Source organism: Rhodotorula paludigena, assembly GCF_050403205.1.
Source record: "Rhodotorula paludigena JCM10292 DNA, Rt_paludigena_JCM10292v1_ctg31, whole genome shotgun sequence".
NCBI classification, from domain to species: domain Eukaryota; kingdom Fungi; phylum Basidiomycota; class Microbotryomycetes; order Sporidiobolales; family Sporidiobolaceae; genus Rhodotorula; species Rhodotorula paludigena.
Window position 1 is genome coordinate 16,913 of NW_027481427.1, and position 18,971 is coordinate 35,883.

Genomic DNA, 18,971 nt, shown 5'->3' on the forward strand with positions numbered 1-18,971 from the left:
GCCTGTCCATTGGGCCTCAGACTCGACCGCCTGAACGCCTTCCCGGCATGTCCATTCCGACATTCGTGTCGACCGCAAGCAACTCGTTTGCCTCCCCTTCTCCCAATTACGCGAGCTCGTCGCACCACCATCATCATCATCCGCAGCAACACCAGTCTTTCGCGGTCTTCGCGGAGCAACATCCTCCAGCCGCCGATTCCTTCACCTGCCCGTCCTTCTCGACTCGCTCGCCGCATTCCTCCTCATCTTCCGTCTCGTCAGGCGCGAGCTCTTCGTCTCCTACGTCGTCTGCGACCGCCATGCGTGGCACGACTTCGGACGAGGCGCATCAACGCGGACGACCTCGCCGCCTTACAGGCGACAGTAGCGCTTCGGGCGCGCCTCGCAGCACCGACGGCAGCGTCGGGAGTCTTGCCACGACCATCAGCACGGGCAGCCCGCCGCCCAAGTCCGCTTCGGCGGCTGCGAACGAAGACGAGGAGATGCGCGACGGCGATGGCCCGCTTCGAATGAAGGAGCGTGACCGCCCCGCGCCGCGCTCATCCGAGCTTGGAAGGCGGAGACGTAGCGGCAGCGGCGCGATGGACATCTCGACATTGTCGGTGCGGGAGGAGGAGGACGACGGCTCGGCGGACGATCAGCACGCGCATCAGCTCTCGCCGTCGCAGGCTGCCGACGAACGCCCGCGGAGTGGCGAGGATGCGCAGCTGGGAACTGGGCATACCAAGACCCGCAGCGCCTCGGTGCTTTCGTCGGCGAGTCTGGCGGCGGCGCACGCGCAGCCGGGTACTGTTACCGGTCCCGCAGGCAGTCGGCGCAAGGTGGCGCGTATGAGCACATCGGCGAGCGACGACGGAGCGTCGGACCAGTCTGCACCTTCGCCCGAGATTCGCATGCCCGTCCAACGCGATGACGAGGACTCGACGGCCGCCAATACGCCTCAGCAGCCTTCGCCCGCCGTGACGCCGAACACGGCGCCGACAGAGCACCACGTCGACATCGTCTCATACCCGTCTTCGGAGCTTCTCCGCCTGCTCGCGTGCCTGCTCGAGCAGATCGCGCAGGCCAACGACGCCCGCAATGCCCGTGCTGCGCAGACTGCTGCCGCCACTCCCGCAGGATCCGCCGACGCTGCCGCGAACGACGCTAGCGTCCAGCCGCAGCGATCGACTGGCGCGATGGAGGGTGAAGCCGACTGGAGCCGAGGGCGTTTCGACGCCGCGCCGCTTAACTCGCCCGTCACGCCGCGGCACCGTCGTCGCGCCGGGTCAGGCGGTCCAGGCGGGCCGGGCGGACCGGGCATCCTCGACAACGCGCTCGACGGTGATGGCGAGCCGTTGGACGAGGATGAGGAGGCCGAGCGGGACAACGAGATGCCTCTCACGCCGGGTGTCGACCTGCTGCGCGAGACGGGCCCGGGCGGAGGCGTCGAGGGCTTCATGCCCAGTCTCGGCGGCACACACGCACCCATGCCCCTCTCGCGCAGACGGGGTAGTAGCTTTCTGCGCAACAAGCGCGCGGAGGATGGGTCGATCCCGCCGAGTTTCGGTCGGCGTGCGAGCGCAGCCGTCACTCAGCCGCCTGCCTCTGCGCCCAGCTCGTCTCAAGGTCCTTCGCCTACGGCGTCCAGCACGTCCGGCTCGCGACCTGGGCCGAGCCCGCTTGGAGCGACGCCCGCCTCCTCGTCAAACCACCTTTCGTCCGAACCGCCCCTCACGTCCCTCCTCACCGCTTCCAGCGTCGCATTGTCATCGCCGAACGCGACGCTCTGCTTTCACGCGCGGAACGTCCCGGCCATCTCGATTGAAGCGTACCTGCAGCGCATCCTCAAATACTGTCCGACGACCAACGAGGTCTTTCTCGCTCTCCTCGTCTATTTCGATCGCATGGCGCGCATCGGGCTCGAGGCGCAGCGCCTTGGGTTGCCGCGCGAGGCAGGAGGCGGCGGCGGCCCCAGCAGCGAGGACGCGGCGAATCCGAACAAGTTCTTCGCCATCGACAGCTACAATGTCCACCGGCTTGTGATCGCCGGGGTGACTGTTGCGAGCAAGTTCTTCAGCGACGTGTTCTACACCAACTCGCGCTATGCAAAGGTGCGTTTTCCTTTCTCACCGCCTGTGAGTTGGATTTCGTGACACAATCTGACGCGTGCTCCTCGATAGGTCGGCGGCTTGCCTCTCAATGAGCTTAATCAGCTCGAGCTGCAATTCCTCCTCCTGAACGATTTCCGCCTCAAGATACCTGTCGATGAGCTTCAGCGATACGCCGACCAGCTCATCCTCTACTGGATTGGTCGTAACGGCACCTCAAATCCGGCGGCAGCGGCCACGGCAGCGTCGCGCGCCGCCAGTCAGCAGCGCGAACCCGCCGCCGTAGCGCCGGCCTCGGCACGCACGCCCATGGCGCCGAGTACGGCGGTTGAGACACCACCTCTGACTCGTTCGGCTGTGGCAGCCGCTTCAGCGCAGGCGGCGGAGAGCCCTCTGCCGCAGACCCGGCCCCCACCTGGCAGCAGCAGCGGCAACCCTCCCTATCCGTCGCACCTCGCGCATTCCTCGCACTCCCCGGCTCCACCTCCTTCATCCTCGGCAACCGGCGGCGATGCGCAAGGCACGCCTGTCAGCCGACCTTTCGCCACGGGTTCGTTCTATCAACCAGGTTCGGCGTCGGGCGCCTCCGCGCCAACGTCGTCCTCCTTCGCTTCGCAACACGGTCCCACCCCTGCACACTCTGGTGTTCGCCCTTCGCCACACCGCCCGCGGAGCGTGCGAAGTCAGCCGAGCACGAGCAGCAGCTTCTCGAGCAGCACGGTCACGCCCGGCACGCCGAGCACGACGCGCACGCTCGGTAGCAGCGGCGTGAGCAGCGACGATGAGGGGGAGGATGCTGCAGAAGGCGACGACGGTATGCGCGGTCGTTCGAGGCGCGGTAGCGCCGTGAAGGATGCGATGGAGGAGGATTGAAAAGGCGATCAGTCGCTATCTATTCGTGCGCCCCATGTGGAGTTCTCTTCCGGCGTCCGTCTGTGCTGTGTCGCAGTCTGTTTGGCTCACGACGCCCGTAGTACCGTTGTGTCTCTTGTTGTGCTCCCTCCGTCCGTTTCGTCCGTCTGCACGTTAATCATAGACTAGGCAAGACTTGACTCGTCGCGGTCCGGAGAGTAAACAGAACCTGTCGTATTTCTAGGTCGTGGCGCCTCTACTCTCGCTCCGCACGCTTCCACCATGTGCTACCATTTCCTCGCCTCGCTCCTGCCCGTCGAAGACGTCGAAGAATCTGTTTCGCCGGGTCGATGGTCTAGACGGCCGAAAGCCGCGTGACCTGGATCTGCTGCGACGGGAGGTCGTGTGTCGCGAGCATGTCGGGACCGCTCGCTTTGGCGGTGAGATGCATGCGAGGCCTCTTTCGCTTCGGGACGGCGCCGGGATAGCCGCCTGACCGTTCGAGGCGATGGTGAACGCCGGATGGGGTCGTCAGAGAAGTAGTCGCTGTAATCGTCGCCGCTGATGTCCGGTGCCCGCCACTCGTTCCAGTTTTGTCGAGCCTTCTCCATCTTGTGATCGACGCTCGACGCTGACGACGTCGCGAGCACGTCGTCCTCCTTGCGCGACCGGCGACCGTGCAGCAGTCGCGTCGGCGAGAAACGATCTCGACGCCGTATGCGCGCATGGCGGTCCTCGAGTTCTTGCTCCTCGTCGTGACCTGGCCGACCGCTGAAAGTCGACGCAGGCGAGGGTCGCGGCGCGGACGGCGACGCTCTAGCCCAGAGCGGCTGCAACTGCTCGCGGCCGACGCCGAAGAGGAAGAACCGGACGAATGCGAAGAAGCCGAAAACCTGTCGAAGACGGCGAGGTGAATAACCGCTTCACGAGAGAGCATGACGTAGCGCACGAGGTTCTGCAAAGCGCCGAATGGCCAGCCCCAGCCGACGAGAAGGAACTTGTCGAGTGCTTCGAAGTAAATGCCCTGGACAGACGCCCTCGAAGGTCAGCAGGGTACAAACGACGCGTCAGCCGCTCGCGGTACGCACCACTGTCAACCCGAACCATGCGAAATAGACGCCAACCGAGATGCCGACCTTGAGCCACTTTTCCGCCCTCGTCTCGGGCGCTCGCTGCGCCGACTGGTCCTGCTCCTCGACCGAGAGACGGGACAAGTGAGCCGTGGCGCCCGACAAGGGTCTCTTTCGCTGCGGTCGGGTTTTCTTGGCAACACGAAGCGGTTCCTTCGTAACGTGGTGCAGATGGAGGTGCCGTACGATCCAGTGCGCCGCCGACTCTTGGTTCGAGGAGAAGGCGGTGAACGCGAGCGCAGCGGTCGCGAATGCAGCGATGGTGACGAAGGCCCAGATCGTGCCCTGGATGAAGGCCGTCGACGCTGCACCGATCTTGTCGTCGCAGTTCGGCTGCCAGAATTTCTGGTCGGCCGATCCGCCAGACCAGATCGTCGTGGCGTAGAGGATCATCCTGTGGAAGGTCAACGTTAGGACTGCAAATAGAGGTGCGAACGGCCGAACGTACCAGTACAACTCGCTCCCGCCGAACGCAATGAGGAGCAGCAACGCCTGGTTGCGATGTCCCCACTTTCGCGTCCGCTGCGCCGCTCGACGTGCATTTGCCGTGTGTTCGCCAGGCTGAAAGCGGTCCTCGGGCTGGACGTGCAGGTGGTGCGACCCGTGCACTTGCATCGTCGTGCTGCCGTGTTGACTGACCATCTTGTTGAGCGCGCGATTCGCTTGAAGGAATTCGGCATGCCTTTCGGCACTCTCAAAACCCTGGCAAGTGCGCAATCGCGTGTGAGCTGTGCGCTCGAGGAATGAGAGCCGAAGTCACTCGCATGGATGTGATGCGTATCGCTCAGCACGCTTGCGAGGACGGTCCCGATGATTGAAGCACCGAGGAGGAAGCAGAATCTGCAGTGGCGAGCAGGTGTCAGGCGGAGCGCGAGACAAATTGCGTTGCGCGCCGTCAACCCACTCGGCGTGCCATTTCTGGATTGCATTTGTCCCATTCGAAGCGACGCCCAGGATGTTGCGAGCCATGAGCGCTGACCCAGGTGGAAGATCAGCCTCGCCTCGAGTGTTCGATTTTGCGCGAACACCTACCGACGAGGTACATGTGCGCAACAGCGAGTTGGCCCATGACTGCGAGACTTGCACGATCAGCATGAGCGAGATGCGCAGCTGGCAGGGAGTACGCACTGTACCATGCGGACTGGTCTGGCTTGTACAGCACGATCAGCATGGCGAAGAAGGACGAGAGGATGAGACCCGCGATGGTCCCGTATCCGTTGATCTGCGCCGCCTTCTGGGTCAGACTTCTCGGCTGAACAGCACTGGACAGACACGCACCGCTGGTGAGGGACAAAGGCCACAGCAAACGTCGATGGTGACCTGCCAAGGAGCCGAGCAATACTCGCCCTGAGCGAGAACAACGTCAGCCCGCGGGGAAGTGCACAATATGTGATACGCACATAGCTGATGGGACAGATGGAGCCGAAAGCGTCCTGAGCTGCACCCATCAGAGCACTGAAATGACGAGAAGGAAGCAGTGCGGATAAGAAGGGTGCGCTGCGAGCGAGGTGCGGGCTGAGCCGCGAGTCGGTGGCTGATCAGGCGAGAAGTCAGCACATATGAACGTTACCCATCCCGTACTGTTAGGGAAGCACACAGTGGGGACTGCGCCAGGAGATACCGGGCAGGTGCCGCTCCGTTTCTCAAGGTTTGAGGAGGTCCGCGGAGGCTCAGCCCTTGATCCTGGACACCCTCCTCTGGAATGGCGAGGAGAGATACCTATGTACGGATGCAGACACGTACGATCCCGCGCGGAGCAGAGCAAGGAGGGCTGAGCAGCAAGGAACGGGATAGCGAGCCGCCGCCGCCCTACGGACGAGCGAGCAAAAGCCTCGGACAGGCGCCTTCCCATGCGGTGACGATTCTCGTGAGCGGGCTCCCGCGTTCACCGCCCCCGCGATGGTCCGCATTGTTGCACGGAGCGTTCAGGAGAGGGGTGCGCGACGGACAGCGGCGCTCGCGATAGGGACGAGGCGCTGCGAAGCGGGAGAGAGGCCGAGCGATCCCGCCCGTGCTGGAATACTACGCAGTGCTCAACGCAGTACCTCGTGCGACACTGCTGAAGCGAACGTTGCGCGGTCCGAGACGTTGTTGATGGGGAAAGAGTGAAAGAGAGCGGGGCAAAGGAGCGCGTCGGATGGCGGGATAGCATGCCCTGCAGTACTGGGTGCCAGCCACGCGCAGAGCATTCCCGCCGCGCAGAGGAAGCTGGCGGAGCGAGAGCAGCGGGCGAGGTTGGGCTTCGGCTCGTGCGCACAGCCCTCGCCCGCTCTCGGCTCTCTTGCTGCGCCAAAACCGCGCCCAGGATGCTCGCAGCTGTCCGTACCGCCCGCGCGGCCGCCCGCCCGCTCGCTCGCCAGCGTCAGTCCACCTTCCGCTTCCTCCCCCCAGCGATCCGCTCGACAACATCGATCGAGCGCCTCGTCGCTCCTGCACGCCAGGTCGGGCGCGGGAATTGTCGGGCAAGGTCACTCGTGTGCCTCAGACCGCGCACGAAGCGTGCAGAGCGACGATGCGCGCACCGAGGCGTCTGGTACTCTCGGCGCAGGAGCCGACATGGCGTCGCTCCGGCACGCTGGAGGCGTGGGGATCGGCATTCTCGTCCTGGCGCTGTGACAGTAGTGACAGCGCGTGCAAACGGTCCAATCGAGCTGACGCCGAGACTTTCGACCCTCGCAGTTCATGCCTCGCCGTCGGTGCTGGCAACGTCCAACTTCCTCATGCCGGCCATGGTCCGTCTCTGCGCCTTCTCTCCGCCTGCAAGGCTCGAGGAAGCTGACCCTTTCGCGCGGATACAGTCGCCGACCATGACGGAGGGCAGCATTTCCGAGTGGAAGGTCAAGGAGGGCGCAGCCTTTGCGGCCGGCGATGTGCTGCTGTCGGTCGAGACTGACAAGGCGACGATCGATGTCGAGGCGCAGGACGACGGTGTGATGGGCAAGATTCTGGTGCGTTGCGAGCCGGCTGCCCGGGAGGACTACGCTGATCATTGCGTATGTGCAGGTCGGCGACGGTGCGGCGGGCGTCCAGGTCGGCAAGCTCATCGCGATCCTGGCAGAAGAAGGCGACGACCTCTCGAGCATCGAGGTGCCCTCGGAGGACGCAGCAGCGTCGTCCGGCCCTTCGCCTTCGGACAGCAAGTCCGAGGCCGCCCCGACTTCCGCCCCCTCCGACTCTGACGCACCGACCCCTTCTCCCGCCACTCCCTCGCCCAAGCCTTCCGCCATCCACGCTCACCCGCAGCACTCGAAGCCCCTTCTTCCCTCCGTCCTCCGCGTCCTCGCCCTTGCCGGAATCGAGGATGCGAACGTGATCAAGGGCACGGGCAAGCACGGCATCCTCACGAAGGGCGACGTTCTCGCCTACATCGGCAAGATCGGCAACCCGCGCGGAACGCTCCCGGAGGAGAAGCCCGACTATGGCCACCCGGCGCACGAGCACACTGCGACGCCGAAGGATGTGCGTCCCGCCGTAGCACTCTCCCTCCTCGCCGAAGCAGCTGACACCTGCTCATGTGACAGGTCAAGGCGCCCGTCCAGGTGCAGCTCGACGGCCCCGCAATTCGCAAGCTCATCGCCGCTGGTCTCGCTTCCCTCTCTACGCCCAAGCCCGCAGTCAAGGAGACGCCCGTCTACAGTGCGCATCAAGTCCTCGTAGCCCGCTTCGAGAGGTGCTGATTCGTTTGTCCTGCAGCTTTCGACTCGATCCTCGATGACTACCTCCCCGCCTCGCAACGCTCGACTGCCCGCTCCTCGTCCCCGTCCACCTCGCCTGCCCCTCCACCCGCCGCGCGCAAGAACGCGTTCGACGACATCCTCGGGCTGTAGTGTGGCCGCCTTGCTCGCCAAGCTGGTTTCCTGGGTTTTTCCTCGTAGTGCACCTGTGTTCTTCGCCTCTCATTCCGCTGGATATAGACGTTTCCTCCTCGCGCGGTTCGTTAGAAGCGAGCATTCAGAAACAGAAAAGAAGGAGGCTTGTCTCTCAAGGAATCATGGTATATGCAAAGATCGCGGATCTTGCAAAGCGCAGGGCGTCTACCAGTACAGCGGGCACGAAGGACAATAGACAATATGACATAGTAACCACCGACAGAGCCAAGGCGATGAACACGGCATTGGAGTGGGGGGATGCAGCTGCTGTAGCCAGACGGGACGAGGCAATTTAGACCTTCTCGTCGTCCTTGCTCGACGCGTGCTCGATCTGCTCCTGGCTCGCCGACGGCTTGAGGTAGCTCGGACCGTTCCTGGTGCCGAGCTCGTGCTCGCGGCGGAGCTCGTCCATGACGATCTTGTTGGCGTTCCAGACGTTGCGCTGCGCGAAGAGGCGGTCCATCTCCTCGAGCGGGATGTTGCGCGTCTCCGGGAGGAGGAAGATGCAGAAGGGGATCGAGGCGACCTGCATGAGCTGCGAGTGGGTGAATGAGGAGTCAGTCGGACTTATCGTGCGCGGAGGACGGAAGAGGCGGCGAGACGCACGCAGAAGAAGATGTAGACTCCGTAGCCGCCATGGCCCATCTTGAGGAACATGGTCGGGGTGGCGCGCGAGATGACAAAGTTCCCTGCGAGAGCGAAGGCTGGGTCAGTCTCCGCAAGCGATGCACAGGAGCTGACGGAGACGCACAGAGCCAGTTCGAGGTGGCGGCAAGGCACTGCGTGACCTGGCGGACGGCGCCGGGGAAGCTCTCCGAGTTGACGACCCAGGGCGTGCCGTTCCACGAGACGGCGTAGAACGCGGTCCACAGGTAGAAGAAGGCCATCGCGGCGATGCCACCGGGCGGGAGCGTCGTGGTCGGGTTGGCAGCGGGGTTGGCGACACCGATGTAGCCGGCGAGAACAGCCATAGAGATGGCACCACCGACGGAGCCGACAATGAGCTGTGTAGGACTCGGAGTCAACTCCAGGCTCGCGGAAGCTGGGAAGGCCGACCGGAGTGAAAGACTCACGATGCCGCGACGACCGAAGCGGTCGATGACGAAGAAGCACCAGAAGAGCGCAAGGACCGTCTTGATCACACCGAAGACACCAGTAGTCAACAGCGAGGTGTTGGTGCCGGTCACACCGATCGAGCGGAAGATGGTGGGCGAGCTATGTATGGAGGGCCCAGTCAGCACGGTCAAGCGGTGCTGGCTTGAGACTTGACGCACTAGTAGTTGACGGCGTTGATACCCGTGCCGTTCTGCCAGATGAAGAGCGAGGTGGTGATGAGCATGCGGCGGAAGAGGTGGCCGGTGGTGAACAGGTGGCGGATCGGCGCCCAGAAGCCCGAACCGACGGCAGTGCGGTCGTGCTCGACCTGAATGTCGATCTCGTTCATCTCGTTGATGATGTACGGGTCCTCGGGCGAGAGGTTGCGGATGAAGCAGAGGTTCTTGATGGCCACCTCACGCTTGCCGCGCGAGATGAGCCAGCGAGGCGACTCGCGGACGAAGAAGGGAATGCCGAGAGCGAAGAGACCACCAGGGATGAGCTGGACCTGCGGGTTGACGAAAGCGGATCAGTCTCGAGAGTTAAAATGCAAGCAGGAGGGAGGGGACGAACGGCGAAGGGAACGAGCCACTGAGTGGTGCCGGGAGCGATGTTGCGCGAGACAGCGTAGTTGATCCAGAAGCCAATGAGACCGCCGACTGCGAAAGAGAAAGCCAGTCAGTATCGCCGAAATGTCATGCAGGTCGATGCAGGGCGGAAAGACGGACTCTGCCAGCCGATCTCGTACTGTGGGGGAGGTAGACTTGTCAGTATTTGCGTCGCGCTCTACGGAAAGCGGACGCTGCGCACCATGCCGACGAGCTGACCACGGATAGCGGGAGGCGAGATCTCCGAGATGTAGAGGGGAGTAAGGTTCGAGGCGGCACCACTGCAGAGGCACGCTCGTCAGTACCTGGACAGTCCAACGACACTGACAGCAGGGGATAACGCACATGCCAAGACCAGCGACGATGCGACCGCCGTAGATGGGGCCAAGACCGCGCGCACCGTCGGCGGCGAGCATGACGCCCGCGCCGAGGCAGAAGATGAGGGAGGCGAGGAGAAGACCGTTCCTCCGTCCGAGAAGCTGGCCTGCCGGGTAGCCGAGAAGCGACCCGAAGAAGCAGCCGCCCTGGTAAGTCGAGACGATGTTGGCGCTGATGTTGCCAAACTCCTTCGTCGTCTTGTCCAGGAGGTTGAACTCAGTCTTGAACGACCTGAGGGCCATCGACGTGCCGATGAAGGCAGAGTCGTAGCTGCAGGGATCGACGCGATCAGCATGCGTGTGAGGAAACGAAGTCGCTGAGGCGAGAGTCAAGGTCGACGAACCCAATCATGATGGCGGCCGTCGCGGCGACGATGGCGCACGAGTAGACGCGCCAGTTGTAGACGGCACTAGGCGTCGGGCGGTCCTCGATGCGCTCGAAGAGCTTCACCATGGTGGGCGAGGGGTGGCGCGAGGTGGAAGGGGAAGGGTGGGGGACTTGAAGGTAGACCGGGGTCTCAGAGAGGGCGTCGAGGAGCGCGGTGCCGAGAGAAGGGTGTGCGAGAGAGCGCAAAGAGAGTGATAGAGAAAGAGGAGAGAAGGAGTGAGAGCGGGGGCACAAGCGGAGCCCGACCAACACGAGGATGAACTTGGGGCGCCTTGCATGGAGTCCCAAGACCCGCTTTGATGCCGGGGCCTCGTGCCTGAAGGAAGAAAGAGTGAGCGCAGGTTGAGGTAAGCGGCGAAAGTTGATCCGCGCCTGGGCCTTCCCAACTGGGCCTCGCGCGCAGAATCGACAGCCGCGCCCAGGTCTGTCCCGTGCTCACGAGTCGCTGCGCTGTTCCTTTGTGACATGCGGGGAGCGTGCGCTCAAGCGCTCCAGAACGTTGATCTGAACCACCGCGGCTCGCGTCGCTCGAGGCTGCTCTCGGCGGGTAATAGTCCTCCACTCGCACATCCCATGTGTGCCCGCGCGGAAGTGCAAGAGTCTGGACGCTGGGGTCGAGTGGGGAGGTTGCCCTGAAAGGGTGGATGATCGTGGCGAAACCCCCCGTATATGATCAAATCCGCCAGTCGCGACTGTGTAGGTAACGACGGCGGCGGAGACGGGGGCGATGTGGGCTCGCACGTCAGCATCAGCGGGTCCCATACTCGACCTGCTAGCAAAGGCACAGTGCAAGCGCCACGGCTCCCTGTGAGCCGATCCTGCAGCAGAAGAATATCTTGGTTGCCGGCGCCTCGACCTTGCACCGCCCATGGCGGCGGCGCACTTCCGCGTTCTCGGTTGTGTCACCCAGAGCTTCTGTACATACACTCACACCATGCCTCACGTGCCATCCAGATTGATAGGCGTCCCTGCCTGGAAGGAGCAAGGTCCAGCAGAGATGGAGAAGTGCGAAGAGCCTTCGGCGCATCCGAGGCATCCCACCAGAGAAGCGTAGTTCGATGGCTCGTGCATTGCCAGGTCCAGATGGCGTAGATTTATATCAGAATGCGATGTCTAGCGTTGATTCTGCGCGAAGCATTCAAGTCGCGTGGGTTCGCGACTTTGCTGACGGCGTCCTGCGCGAGTGTAGCATCTGCCCACCCCAGCATTGAGCGCAATCGCAGAACAACTAGACGGTGCAGTCCCAGCACACGCACTTGCTGTGCCCTGCGACGAAGAGCGTGTCGACTGGAAAGATGGGCACGTCCAGGATGCGTGCGTTGTAGTCGCATGAGGACTCAACGCCCCTCAGCCAGTACTGCACTGCTGCTCTCTGAGGCGCACGCCTGGTGCTAGCAAGCCTTGTACCAACTCGAGGCACGTGTGCATCTCCACACGGCGCCGCAGAAGTACGAGGAGAGCATTTCATTCTCGTGAGACCAACCGACGAGGCCCCATTCGCACCCACTCGGCAGGTCAGCAAGTGTCAGACCGGCCGTACGCGGTTCCAAGCTCGGAAGTGCCACAAGGTCGGCACGCCAGAAGCAGGAGCATAGCGCAGAGCGATGAAGCACCCCGTTCGTGCGATGGCACGGGCGGCGCGAGCCTACGTATAGCACAAACGCTGTCAAATACGTGAGCCGGACCAATGTACGAGCTGAGCGTCTCGGGGAAGCGTGCGAGGTGCAGCAAGAAGAGGGCCGAAGGGTGGTGAGGCGCCCGTCCCTTCCCGCCAACGCTTTCGAGCACGCTGTTCCGAGCGTTGAGACTGCTTGCACACTTGACACCAGCGCACGACGCGGTCGAACCACCCGCACTCCCGACGACGCACTCTCGCCTCCTCGCGTCCTTCTCCTCGTCGTTCGATCGCTTCTCCGCTGCAACACCCGCTCGCCATGGCTGCCGAAGCCGTGCAATCGGACAGAATTCCGTCAGTAAATGCACAGGTGCGCTTAGTTACCGCTTGGCTGCTTGCAGACGTCCACGATCGCTGACCTCCTCTCCGCCGCCACCCCTCCAGACCGCCGCAGCTGCCTCGTACGACGTTGCCATCGTTGGCGCCGGCATCCTCGGCTCTGTACTCGCCTACGGACTCGCCGAATCGGGCCGCTCGACCCTGCTAGTTGAGCGTGACCTGAGCGAGCCCGACCGGATCGTCGGCGAGCTGCTCCAGCCCGGCGGATGCCTTGCGCTGCAGAAGCTCGGCATCGACGACACCCTCGACGGCATCGACGCTGTCCCATGCGAGGGCTACCAGGTGTTCTGGGGCGACCAGGTTGTCGCGATCCCGTACCCCGAGGAGAGCAAGCGCATGCGCTGGAGCGACGGCGCCGAGCGCAAGCAGGAGGGGCGCAGCTTCCATCACGGCCACTTCGTGCAGAACTTGCGGCGGCGAGCGCAGGGTGCGAAGGGCGTCACGCTGGTCGAGGCGACGGTGAACGAGCTCCTCGAGGATGGCGAAGGGACCGTCATCGGGCTCAAGGCGACGCCGCGGAAGAGCACGGTAGAGGGCGACGACGTGACGCCTCTCGACTTCCGCGCGAAACTCACGATTGTTGCCGATGGCTGCATGTCCAAGTTCCGTCGCGCCCTTCTCCCCTCTCACGTCGCACCTTCCACCCGTTCCCACTTTGTCGGCCTCGTCCTTGAGGACGCCGACCTCCCCGCTCCTCACCACGGCCATGTTATCCTCGGCAAGGCCGATCCCGCCAACCCGCCTCCGCCCACCAATCTCGACGTCCCTTCCCTCGGCCCCGTCCTCATCTACCAACTCGCAACGCACGAGACGCGCATGCTCGTCGACGTTCGCGGATACAAGCTGCCTCCTCAGGCGCAGCTCGCCTCGTGGCTGCGCGAGCGCGTGACGCCCGTCCTCCCCGCGACGATCGTCCCGTCCTTCCACGCTGCGCTCGACCGGTCCCTCTCGAAGGACAAGGCGCACCGCCTGCGCTCGATGCCCAACTCGTGGTTGCCGCCGTACCCGCAGGGGCGCGACGTGCAGGGCGCTTTCCTCGCCGGGGACGCGCTCAACATGCGCCACCCGCTGACTGGCGGCGGCATGACGGTCGCATTCAACGACGCCGTTCTCCTCACCGAGCTGCTCGGCGGCGGCAAGAAGGTCGGAGACGTTGCGGGCGACTCGCGCGGGCCGGTCGAGCTTGACCGCTGGCTTGACATGAGCGAGCGGCTCGAGGAGTGGCACTGGCGCCGAAAGGCGGTGGCGAGCTGCGTCAACGTTCTCTCGCTTGCTCTGTACTCGCTCTTCGCGGCCGATGGTGCGTCCCATTCGGTTTGTTTGGGTGATCAAGCTCGTCGTGCTCACTGATCCCACCTCGTGCAGATGTCAACCTCGAGGTGCTCAAGACCGGCTGCTTCAAGTACTTCGAGCTTGGCGGCGACTGCATCGCTGGCCCTGTGTCCCTTCTCTCAGCGTATGTCACCGGTTATTCCCTCCGATCGAGACAGGCATTCACACCTCGCGTCCGCAGGCTTAAGCCCTCCCCCGCCTCCCTCTTCTACCACTTCTTCCGCGTCGCATTCTACTCGATTTACTGCCTGTTCGCCACGCCCGTCGCCTCGCGCCGCGCAGGGCAAAAGCCGCCCGTGTGGCAGTATCCGCAGCTCACGGTCAAGAGCTTCCAGGTCTTCTGGACCGCGTGCGTCGTGCTCCTCCCCGTCTTGTGGAGCGAGGGGCAGATGTAGAGCGAGGGCGACTCAGCCTTGTCTCGATCTGTAGAGTGCACCTAGTCTTTCCCTGTGTGTCGTACCGTTCGTTCCGTTGTCGCTCGCATCCGCAATATTCGATTCCCGTCCCACGCCCCGTTTGCGCTCTCGCGAGACGCGCGATGGAGAGTGCTCAAATGCTTACTTCCGGCTGGCAAGCTCGAGGAGGAAGTCATCTACAAAGGCGAAAACGAAGAAAGGTGCGAGTGAGGCGCGATCCTACAAGACATACAGGCACAGCGGGGGCTAACAACGACGAACAGCACGACGACGACGGTGACGACGAAGGCAGCAGGGTACAACGAGGAGGAGCGGACAACGTCTATGCGGGTACAGCGGGACGGACAGAGTATGCGGCGGAGTCGAGTACGGAAGAGTCTAAGCGGGTCATGCGATGAGAGCTCCTTCTGCGAACGCGTCGCTCTGTCAGTACCGCGTCGACGAGAGAGACGACAAAAAAGCGAAGTGGACGCACAGAGCTTGTGAGCGCGCTCGTACGCCTGCTGCGCCGCGAGCCTCAAGCCCTCCATCCCGCGCTTGGCGTGCTCACGCGGGACATGCTCGCCCTTCTCGCCTAGGCTGTCGTTGAACACCTCGAGGCTCCACGGGCCGGTGTAGCCCGTCGCGACAACGGCGTCTGAGAAGCGGTCGACGGGCAGGTAGGCGCCGAGCGAGCGCTCGAGAGGGAAGAGGCGGTGGCTGCGCGACCAGGGGCGGATGCGCGGAACCGAGGGGTCGGTCGGAGGCGTCATGGGCGGCGACATGAACCGGCCATCTGCGACCTGGTAGAGGTAGATCTGCGAGTAAGGGGAGATCAGCCTTCGCATCCGGAAAATAAGACAAGGGCGATCGCCGCAACGCACCTTGTCCCCTGGCACCTTGCGCACAAGCTCCTGCATGTTGCGCTCGAGCTTGTCGTCGACATCGTCGCTCAAGCGGCCCGAAGGCGAATACGGGTCGGCCCATTCGAGTGCGAGCGTGTTGAACGAGTCGAGACAGAGCCCCAGGTTCGCACGGTTCGCCTTCTGCACGACCTCCCACGAATCCTGCCAGCGCCTGCGGTGCGTGCCGAACGAGAGCCCCTCGTACATGACGCGGATCGGAGGCGAATAGCTCGCCGCGAGGTCGGCAAGCCACCGGAGGTCCTCTACGGCCTTGTCGAGGCTCGGAGTTGACTGGTGCGCAGGAGCAGTCGTCGTGCAACACAGGATGAGGTCGACGCCGAGGATAGGAAGGACGTCGAGGACGCCGCGAGCATACGCGCGGTTCTTGCGCTCCTCCTCCGGGTCGACCCAGCTCTCGAAGGTGCGCAGCGGCTGCCAGCAGCTGATCCCGACGCCGTACTCGCGGCAGAGGCGGGCCAGCTCGTGCGCGGCCGCGACACTCGCGGCGTCGCCCTCGAAGCACGGCAAGCCGTAGCCGTTGGTGCGCGCGTAATCGTCGCGGAAGTGCTGCCAGTCGAGGTCGAAGAGCTCGATGGACGAGAAGCCGTGCTCCGAGGCGGCTGCGAGCTTGTCGGCGAGCGAGTGGTGGTCGCACGCGCCGAGCGAGAGGGAGGCGATGCCGAGCGGCGGGAGCACTGCTGGAGACGCCAGCGCGGGCGGAGTCGAGGGGAGCGACGGCGGGGTCGACGACATCGCAGAGACGAGGCGAGGGCGAGGCGACTGCTTTCGGGCGGAGGTGGCGCTGCGAGCGGATTTCACGTGCTGCGACGACGCCGACGAGGCGAGGAGCAGGAGGGGAGGACGGAGCGAGGAGCCTGCCTGACCTGCCTGCCAGGCGCCAGGCGCTGCGCCGGACACGCTACGGAGGCCACAAGATTCCTCCGTCAGAGCGTGTCAGCAAGGCTCGCCCCCGTGCGGCGCTGAACTTGGTCGCGCCAGGAGCGCGCTCAACTCTCCTCCTCCCCTCCCCACCCCGCGATCCCACGACCGGTCGCTCGCCAATCGACACTGGCCACTGTGCCCCGCGTTGCCCGCACTGCCCAGAGCGCCACGGAGCACCAACTGCCGGGCAGAGGCTGCTGTTGCCGCACCAAGTCGAGCTTGAGAAGGCCGCTCCGCAGCTTGCAGGGGTGAATCGAGCACTGCTGCGGCCCGATTCAATTGGATCTGCTGTCTGTGCCTCGCTGGAACCGCTTTCACAGCCGCAGAGCTCGCGACGGACACGGCCCAGACCGCGCTCGAAGCGAAGGGCCCAATCGACCGCCCACGGGCCGCCCCGCGACTTTTCTTTGCTTGTCGCCGCCCGCGCTTCCTCACTTCTCCTGCTTCCTCTCCCACATTCTTCCTCTGCTGCTTGCTGCACGCTCTGTCACTCTCGAGTGACGCCCACATCTCTCACCCCTCTCAGCACCTCCTGCCTCAAGTCTCCTCTTTTCGCCGCTCTCACCCACGCTCGCTCCGCTCAAGATGGTCAAGCTCTTTGAGCGCATCGAGGACCGCCCGACGCCCAGCGCCGTCTACAACTGGCGCGTCTACTCGTGCGCCATCGTCGCCGCGACGGCCGCCATCATGATTGGGTTCGTCGACCTTGACTCTCGCCTCAGCGACTTCGTTTCCTCACACGCATGCTGATCGCGTCGATCCCTGCAGCTACGACTCTGCCTTCATCGGCACGTCGATGGCCCTCAGGTCGTTCAAGACTGAGTTCAACCTCCTGGACAAGACGACGAAGGAGTTTGGCAACATCAGCGCCAACATCGTCTCGACTTACCAGGGCGGCTGCTTCTTCGGTTCGCTCCTCGGCTACCCGGCGGGTCAGCTTCTCGGACGGAGGAACGGTCTTCTCCTCGCCTCCCTCATCTTCTGCCTCGGCGCGGGCGTCATGCTCGCCGCCGACGGTGCGCGCGGTCTTGGCCCCATCTACGGCGGTCGCATCGTCGCTGGTCTTGGCATGTGCGTTATCCCCTGCTGTCAGTGTCGTTGGACTGTCCAGGTACTGACGAGCGTGCCTCTGCAGTGGTGCCGCCTCGAACCTTACTCCCCTCTACATCTCGGAGATCTCGCCTCCCGCTATCCGTGGTCAGCTCGTCGGCATGGTGCGCAGCATCCGCTTTCCGTAGAGCGCGACGCAAATACTGACAAGTCTACCTCCCCCACAGTACGAGATCGGCTGGCAGAGTCCGCCCTGCATCGACCTGCATGACATTTCGGCGATACTGACTGGCTTTCTCTTTCGCAGTCGGCGGTCTCATTGGCTTCTGGATCAACTACGCTGTCTCGCGCAACATCGCTCCCGGCACCACTCAGTGGCTCGTTCCCTTCGCCGTTCGTCCCCTCCCTCCTGCTTGCATTTTAACTCTCGAGACTGATCCGCTTTCGTCAACCCGCAGGTCCAGCTCATCCCTGGTGGTCTCTTCGCTCTCGGCATTCCCTTCTTCGTCCGCGAGTCACCTCGCTGGCTCATTTCGCGCGGCAAGCGCGAGGCTGCGATCAAGAACCTCTGCTTCATTCGCAACCTGTCGCCCGAGGACCCGTACATCATCAACGAGATGAACGAGATCGACATTCAGGTCGAGCACGACCGCACTGCCGTCGGTTCGGGCTTCTGGGCGCCGATCCGCCACCTGTTCACCACCGGCCACCTCTTCCGCCGCATGCTCATCACCACCTCGCTCTTCATCTGGCAGAACGGCACGGGTATCAACGCCGTCAACTACTAGTGCGTCAAGTCTCAAGCCAGCACCGCTTGACCGTGCTGACTGGGCCCTCCATACATAGCTCGCCCACCATCTTCCGCTCGATCGGTGTGACTGGCACCAACACCTCGCTATTGACTACCGGCGTCTTCGGCGTGATCAAGACCGTTCTTGCGCTCGTCTGGTGCTTCATCGTCATTGACCGCTTCGGCCGTCGCGGCATCGTGAGTCTTCCCTTTCCGACTTCTAGCTCTCGAGGATCGGGCTGACCTCGACTGCGACGCAGCTCCTCGTCGGCTCCGTCGGTGGTGCTATCTCGATGGCCGTTCTCGCCGGCTACATCGGTGTTGCCAACCCCGCTGCCAACCCGACCACGTCGCTCCCGCCCGGTGGCATCGCCGCGATGGCCTTCTTCTACCTGTGGACCGCGTTCTACGCCGTTTCCTGGAACGGCACGCCCTGGGTCGTCAACTCGGAGAGCTTCCCCGGTGCCGTCCGCCAGGTCACGCAGTGCCTTGCCGCCACCTCGAACTGGCTCTGTGCGTCTCTTTCAGCTCCTGTGCATCGCTTGCGGAGACTGACCTAGCCTTCGCCTTCGCAGGGAACTTTGTCATCTCGCGCGCCACGCCGACCATGTTCCTCAAGATGGGCCACGGCGGCTACGGAGTCTACATCTTCTTCTGCGTGAGTCTCGCCGCCTCTACGACCACCCTCTCACGATCAGTCTATCTGACCTTCCTTTGCCCATTCGCAGCTCATGCAGGTCGCCTCGATCCCCTTCTGCATCTTCCTCCTCCCGGAGACGCGCAACATCCCGCTCGAGGAAATGGACCGCCTCTTCGCACAGCGCAACGTCTGGAACGCCAACAAGATCGTCATGGCCGAGCTCCGCCGCGAGCACGAGCTTGGCCACAAGAACGGGCCGAGCTACCTCAAGCCCTCGGCGAGTCAGGAGGAGGTCGAGGATGTCAAGAAGGACATCGAGGTCTGAAGCAGCTCGCTTCGACCCCTCCCCCCTGCTTGATCCTGCACACACTCTAGCATCGCATCACTGGGTTGTATCGATAGATTCTCATGTACGGCTGGCCAGCGCATTGAACGTATCCGCATCTTCATCCCCAGGAGAGGGGTCTTGCTTTGTGCGGGCCGCTGGCTCGGGC

The 18,971-nt window shown here is 63.6% G+C and overlaps 7 protein-coding genes across 7 annotated transcripts; 4 read left to right on the forward strand and 3 right to left on the reverse strand.

Annotated features, from left to right (window-relative positions):
• Positions 1-47: 47 nt before the first annotated feature.
• JCM10292_001769 (uncharacterized protein) lies at positions 48-2,963 on the forward strand (the record flags this gene model as incomplete). The annotated part of the gene is made up of 2 exons (XM_076650041.1): positions 48-2,093; positions 2,163-2,963. 2 exons carry the CDS (start codon positions 48-50, stop codon positions 2,961-2,963), a joined length of 2,847 nt encoding a protein of 948 aa, XP_076504335.1.
• A 334-nt stretch (positions 2,964-3,297) lies between these two features.
• Positions 3,298-5,520, reverse strand: JCM10292_001770 (uncharacterized protein; the record flags this gene model as incomplete). Its single annotated transcript, XM_076650042.1, has 10 exons — positions 3,298-3,374; positions 3,460-3,835; positions 3,892-3,966; positions 4,031-4,466; positions 4,521-4,774; positions 4,837-4,912; positions 4,977-5,046; positions 5,105-5,143; positions 5,201-5,294; positions 5,473-5,520. The coding sequence occupies 10 exons, from the start codon at positions 5,518-5,520 to the stop codon at positions 3,298-3,300; spliced, it is 1,545 nt and encodes a 514-aa protein (XP_076504336.1).
• Positions 5,521-6,378: 858 nt separating this feature from the next.
• Positions 6,379-7,899, forward strand: PDX1 (Pdx1p; the record flags this gene model as incomplete). Its single annotated transcript, XM_076650043.1, has 6 exons — positions 6,379-6,433; positions 6,752-6,804; positions 6,871-7,020; positions 7,076-7,531; positions 7,594-7,708; positions 7,766-7,899. The coding sequence occupies 6 exons, from the start codon at positions 6,379-6,381 to the stop codon at positions 7,897-7,899; spliced, it is 963 nt and encodes a 320-aa protein (XP_076504337.1).
• A 334-nt stretch (positions 7,900-8,233) lies between these two features.
• On the reverse strand, positions 8,234-10,475 carry JCM10292_001772 (sugar porter family MFS transporter; the record flags this gene model as incomplete). The annotated part of the gene is made up of 10 exons (XM_076650044.1): positions 8,234-8,476; positions 8,548-8,630; positions 8,693-8,945; positions 9,015-9,156; positions 9,216-9,544; positions 9,610-9,695; positions 9,765-9,783; positions 9,847-9,925; positions 9,990-10,292; positions 10,366-10,475. The coding sequence occupies 10 exons, from the start codon at positions 10,473-10,475 to the stop codon at positions 8,234-8,236; spliced, it is 1,647 nt and encodes a 548-aa protein (XP_076504338.1).
• A 1,868-nt stretch (positions 10,476-12,343) lies between these two features.
• ERG1 (squalene monooxygenase) lies at positions 12,344-14,150 on the forward strand (the record flags this gene model as incomplete). The annotated part of the gene is made up of 4 exons (XM_076650045.1): positions 12,344-12,394; positions 12,469-13,723; positions 13,789-13,879; positions 13,937-14,150. The coding sequence occupies 4 exons, from the start codon at positions 12,344-12,346 to the stop codon at positions 14,148-14,150; spliced, it is 1,611 nt and encodes a 536-aa protein (XP_076504339.1).
• A 162-nt stretch (positions 14,151-14,312) lies between these two features.
• JCM10292_001774 (sugar phosphate isomerase/epimerase family protein) lies at positions 14,313-15,808 on the reverse strand (the record flags this gene model as incomplete). The annotated part of the gene is made up of 3 exons (XM_076650046.1): positions 14,313-14,347; positions 14,647-14,968; positions 15,035-15,808. The coding sequence occupies 3 exons, from the start codon at positions 15,806-15,808 to the stop codon at positions 14,313-14,315; spliced, it is 1,131 nt and encodes a 376-aa protein (XP_076504340.1).
• A 774-nt stretch (positions 15,809-16,582) lies between these two features.
• Positions 16,583-18,802, forward strand: JCM10292_001775 (sugar porter family MFS transporter; the record flags this gene model as incomplete). The annotated part of the gene is made up of 10 exons (XM_076650047.1): positions 16,583-16,692; positions 16,766-17,068; positions 17,133-17,211; positions 17,275-17,293; positions 17,355-17,440; positions 17,506-17,834; positions 17,894-18,035; positions 18,098-18,350; positions 18,413-18,495; positions 18,566-18,802. 10 exons carry the CDS (start codon positions 16,583-16,585, stop codon positions 18,800-18,802), a joined length of 1,641 nt encoding a protein of 546 aa, XP_076504341.1.
• Between the last annotated feature and the right edge of the window lie 169 nt (positions 18,803-18,971).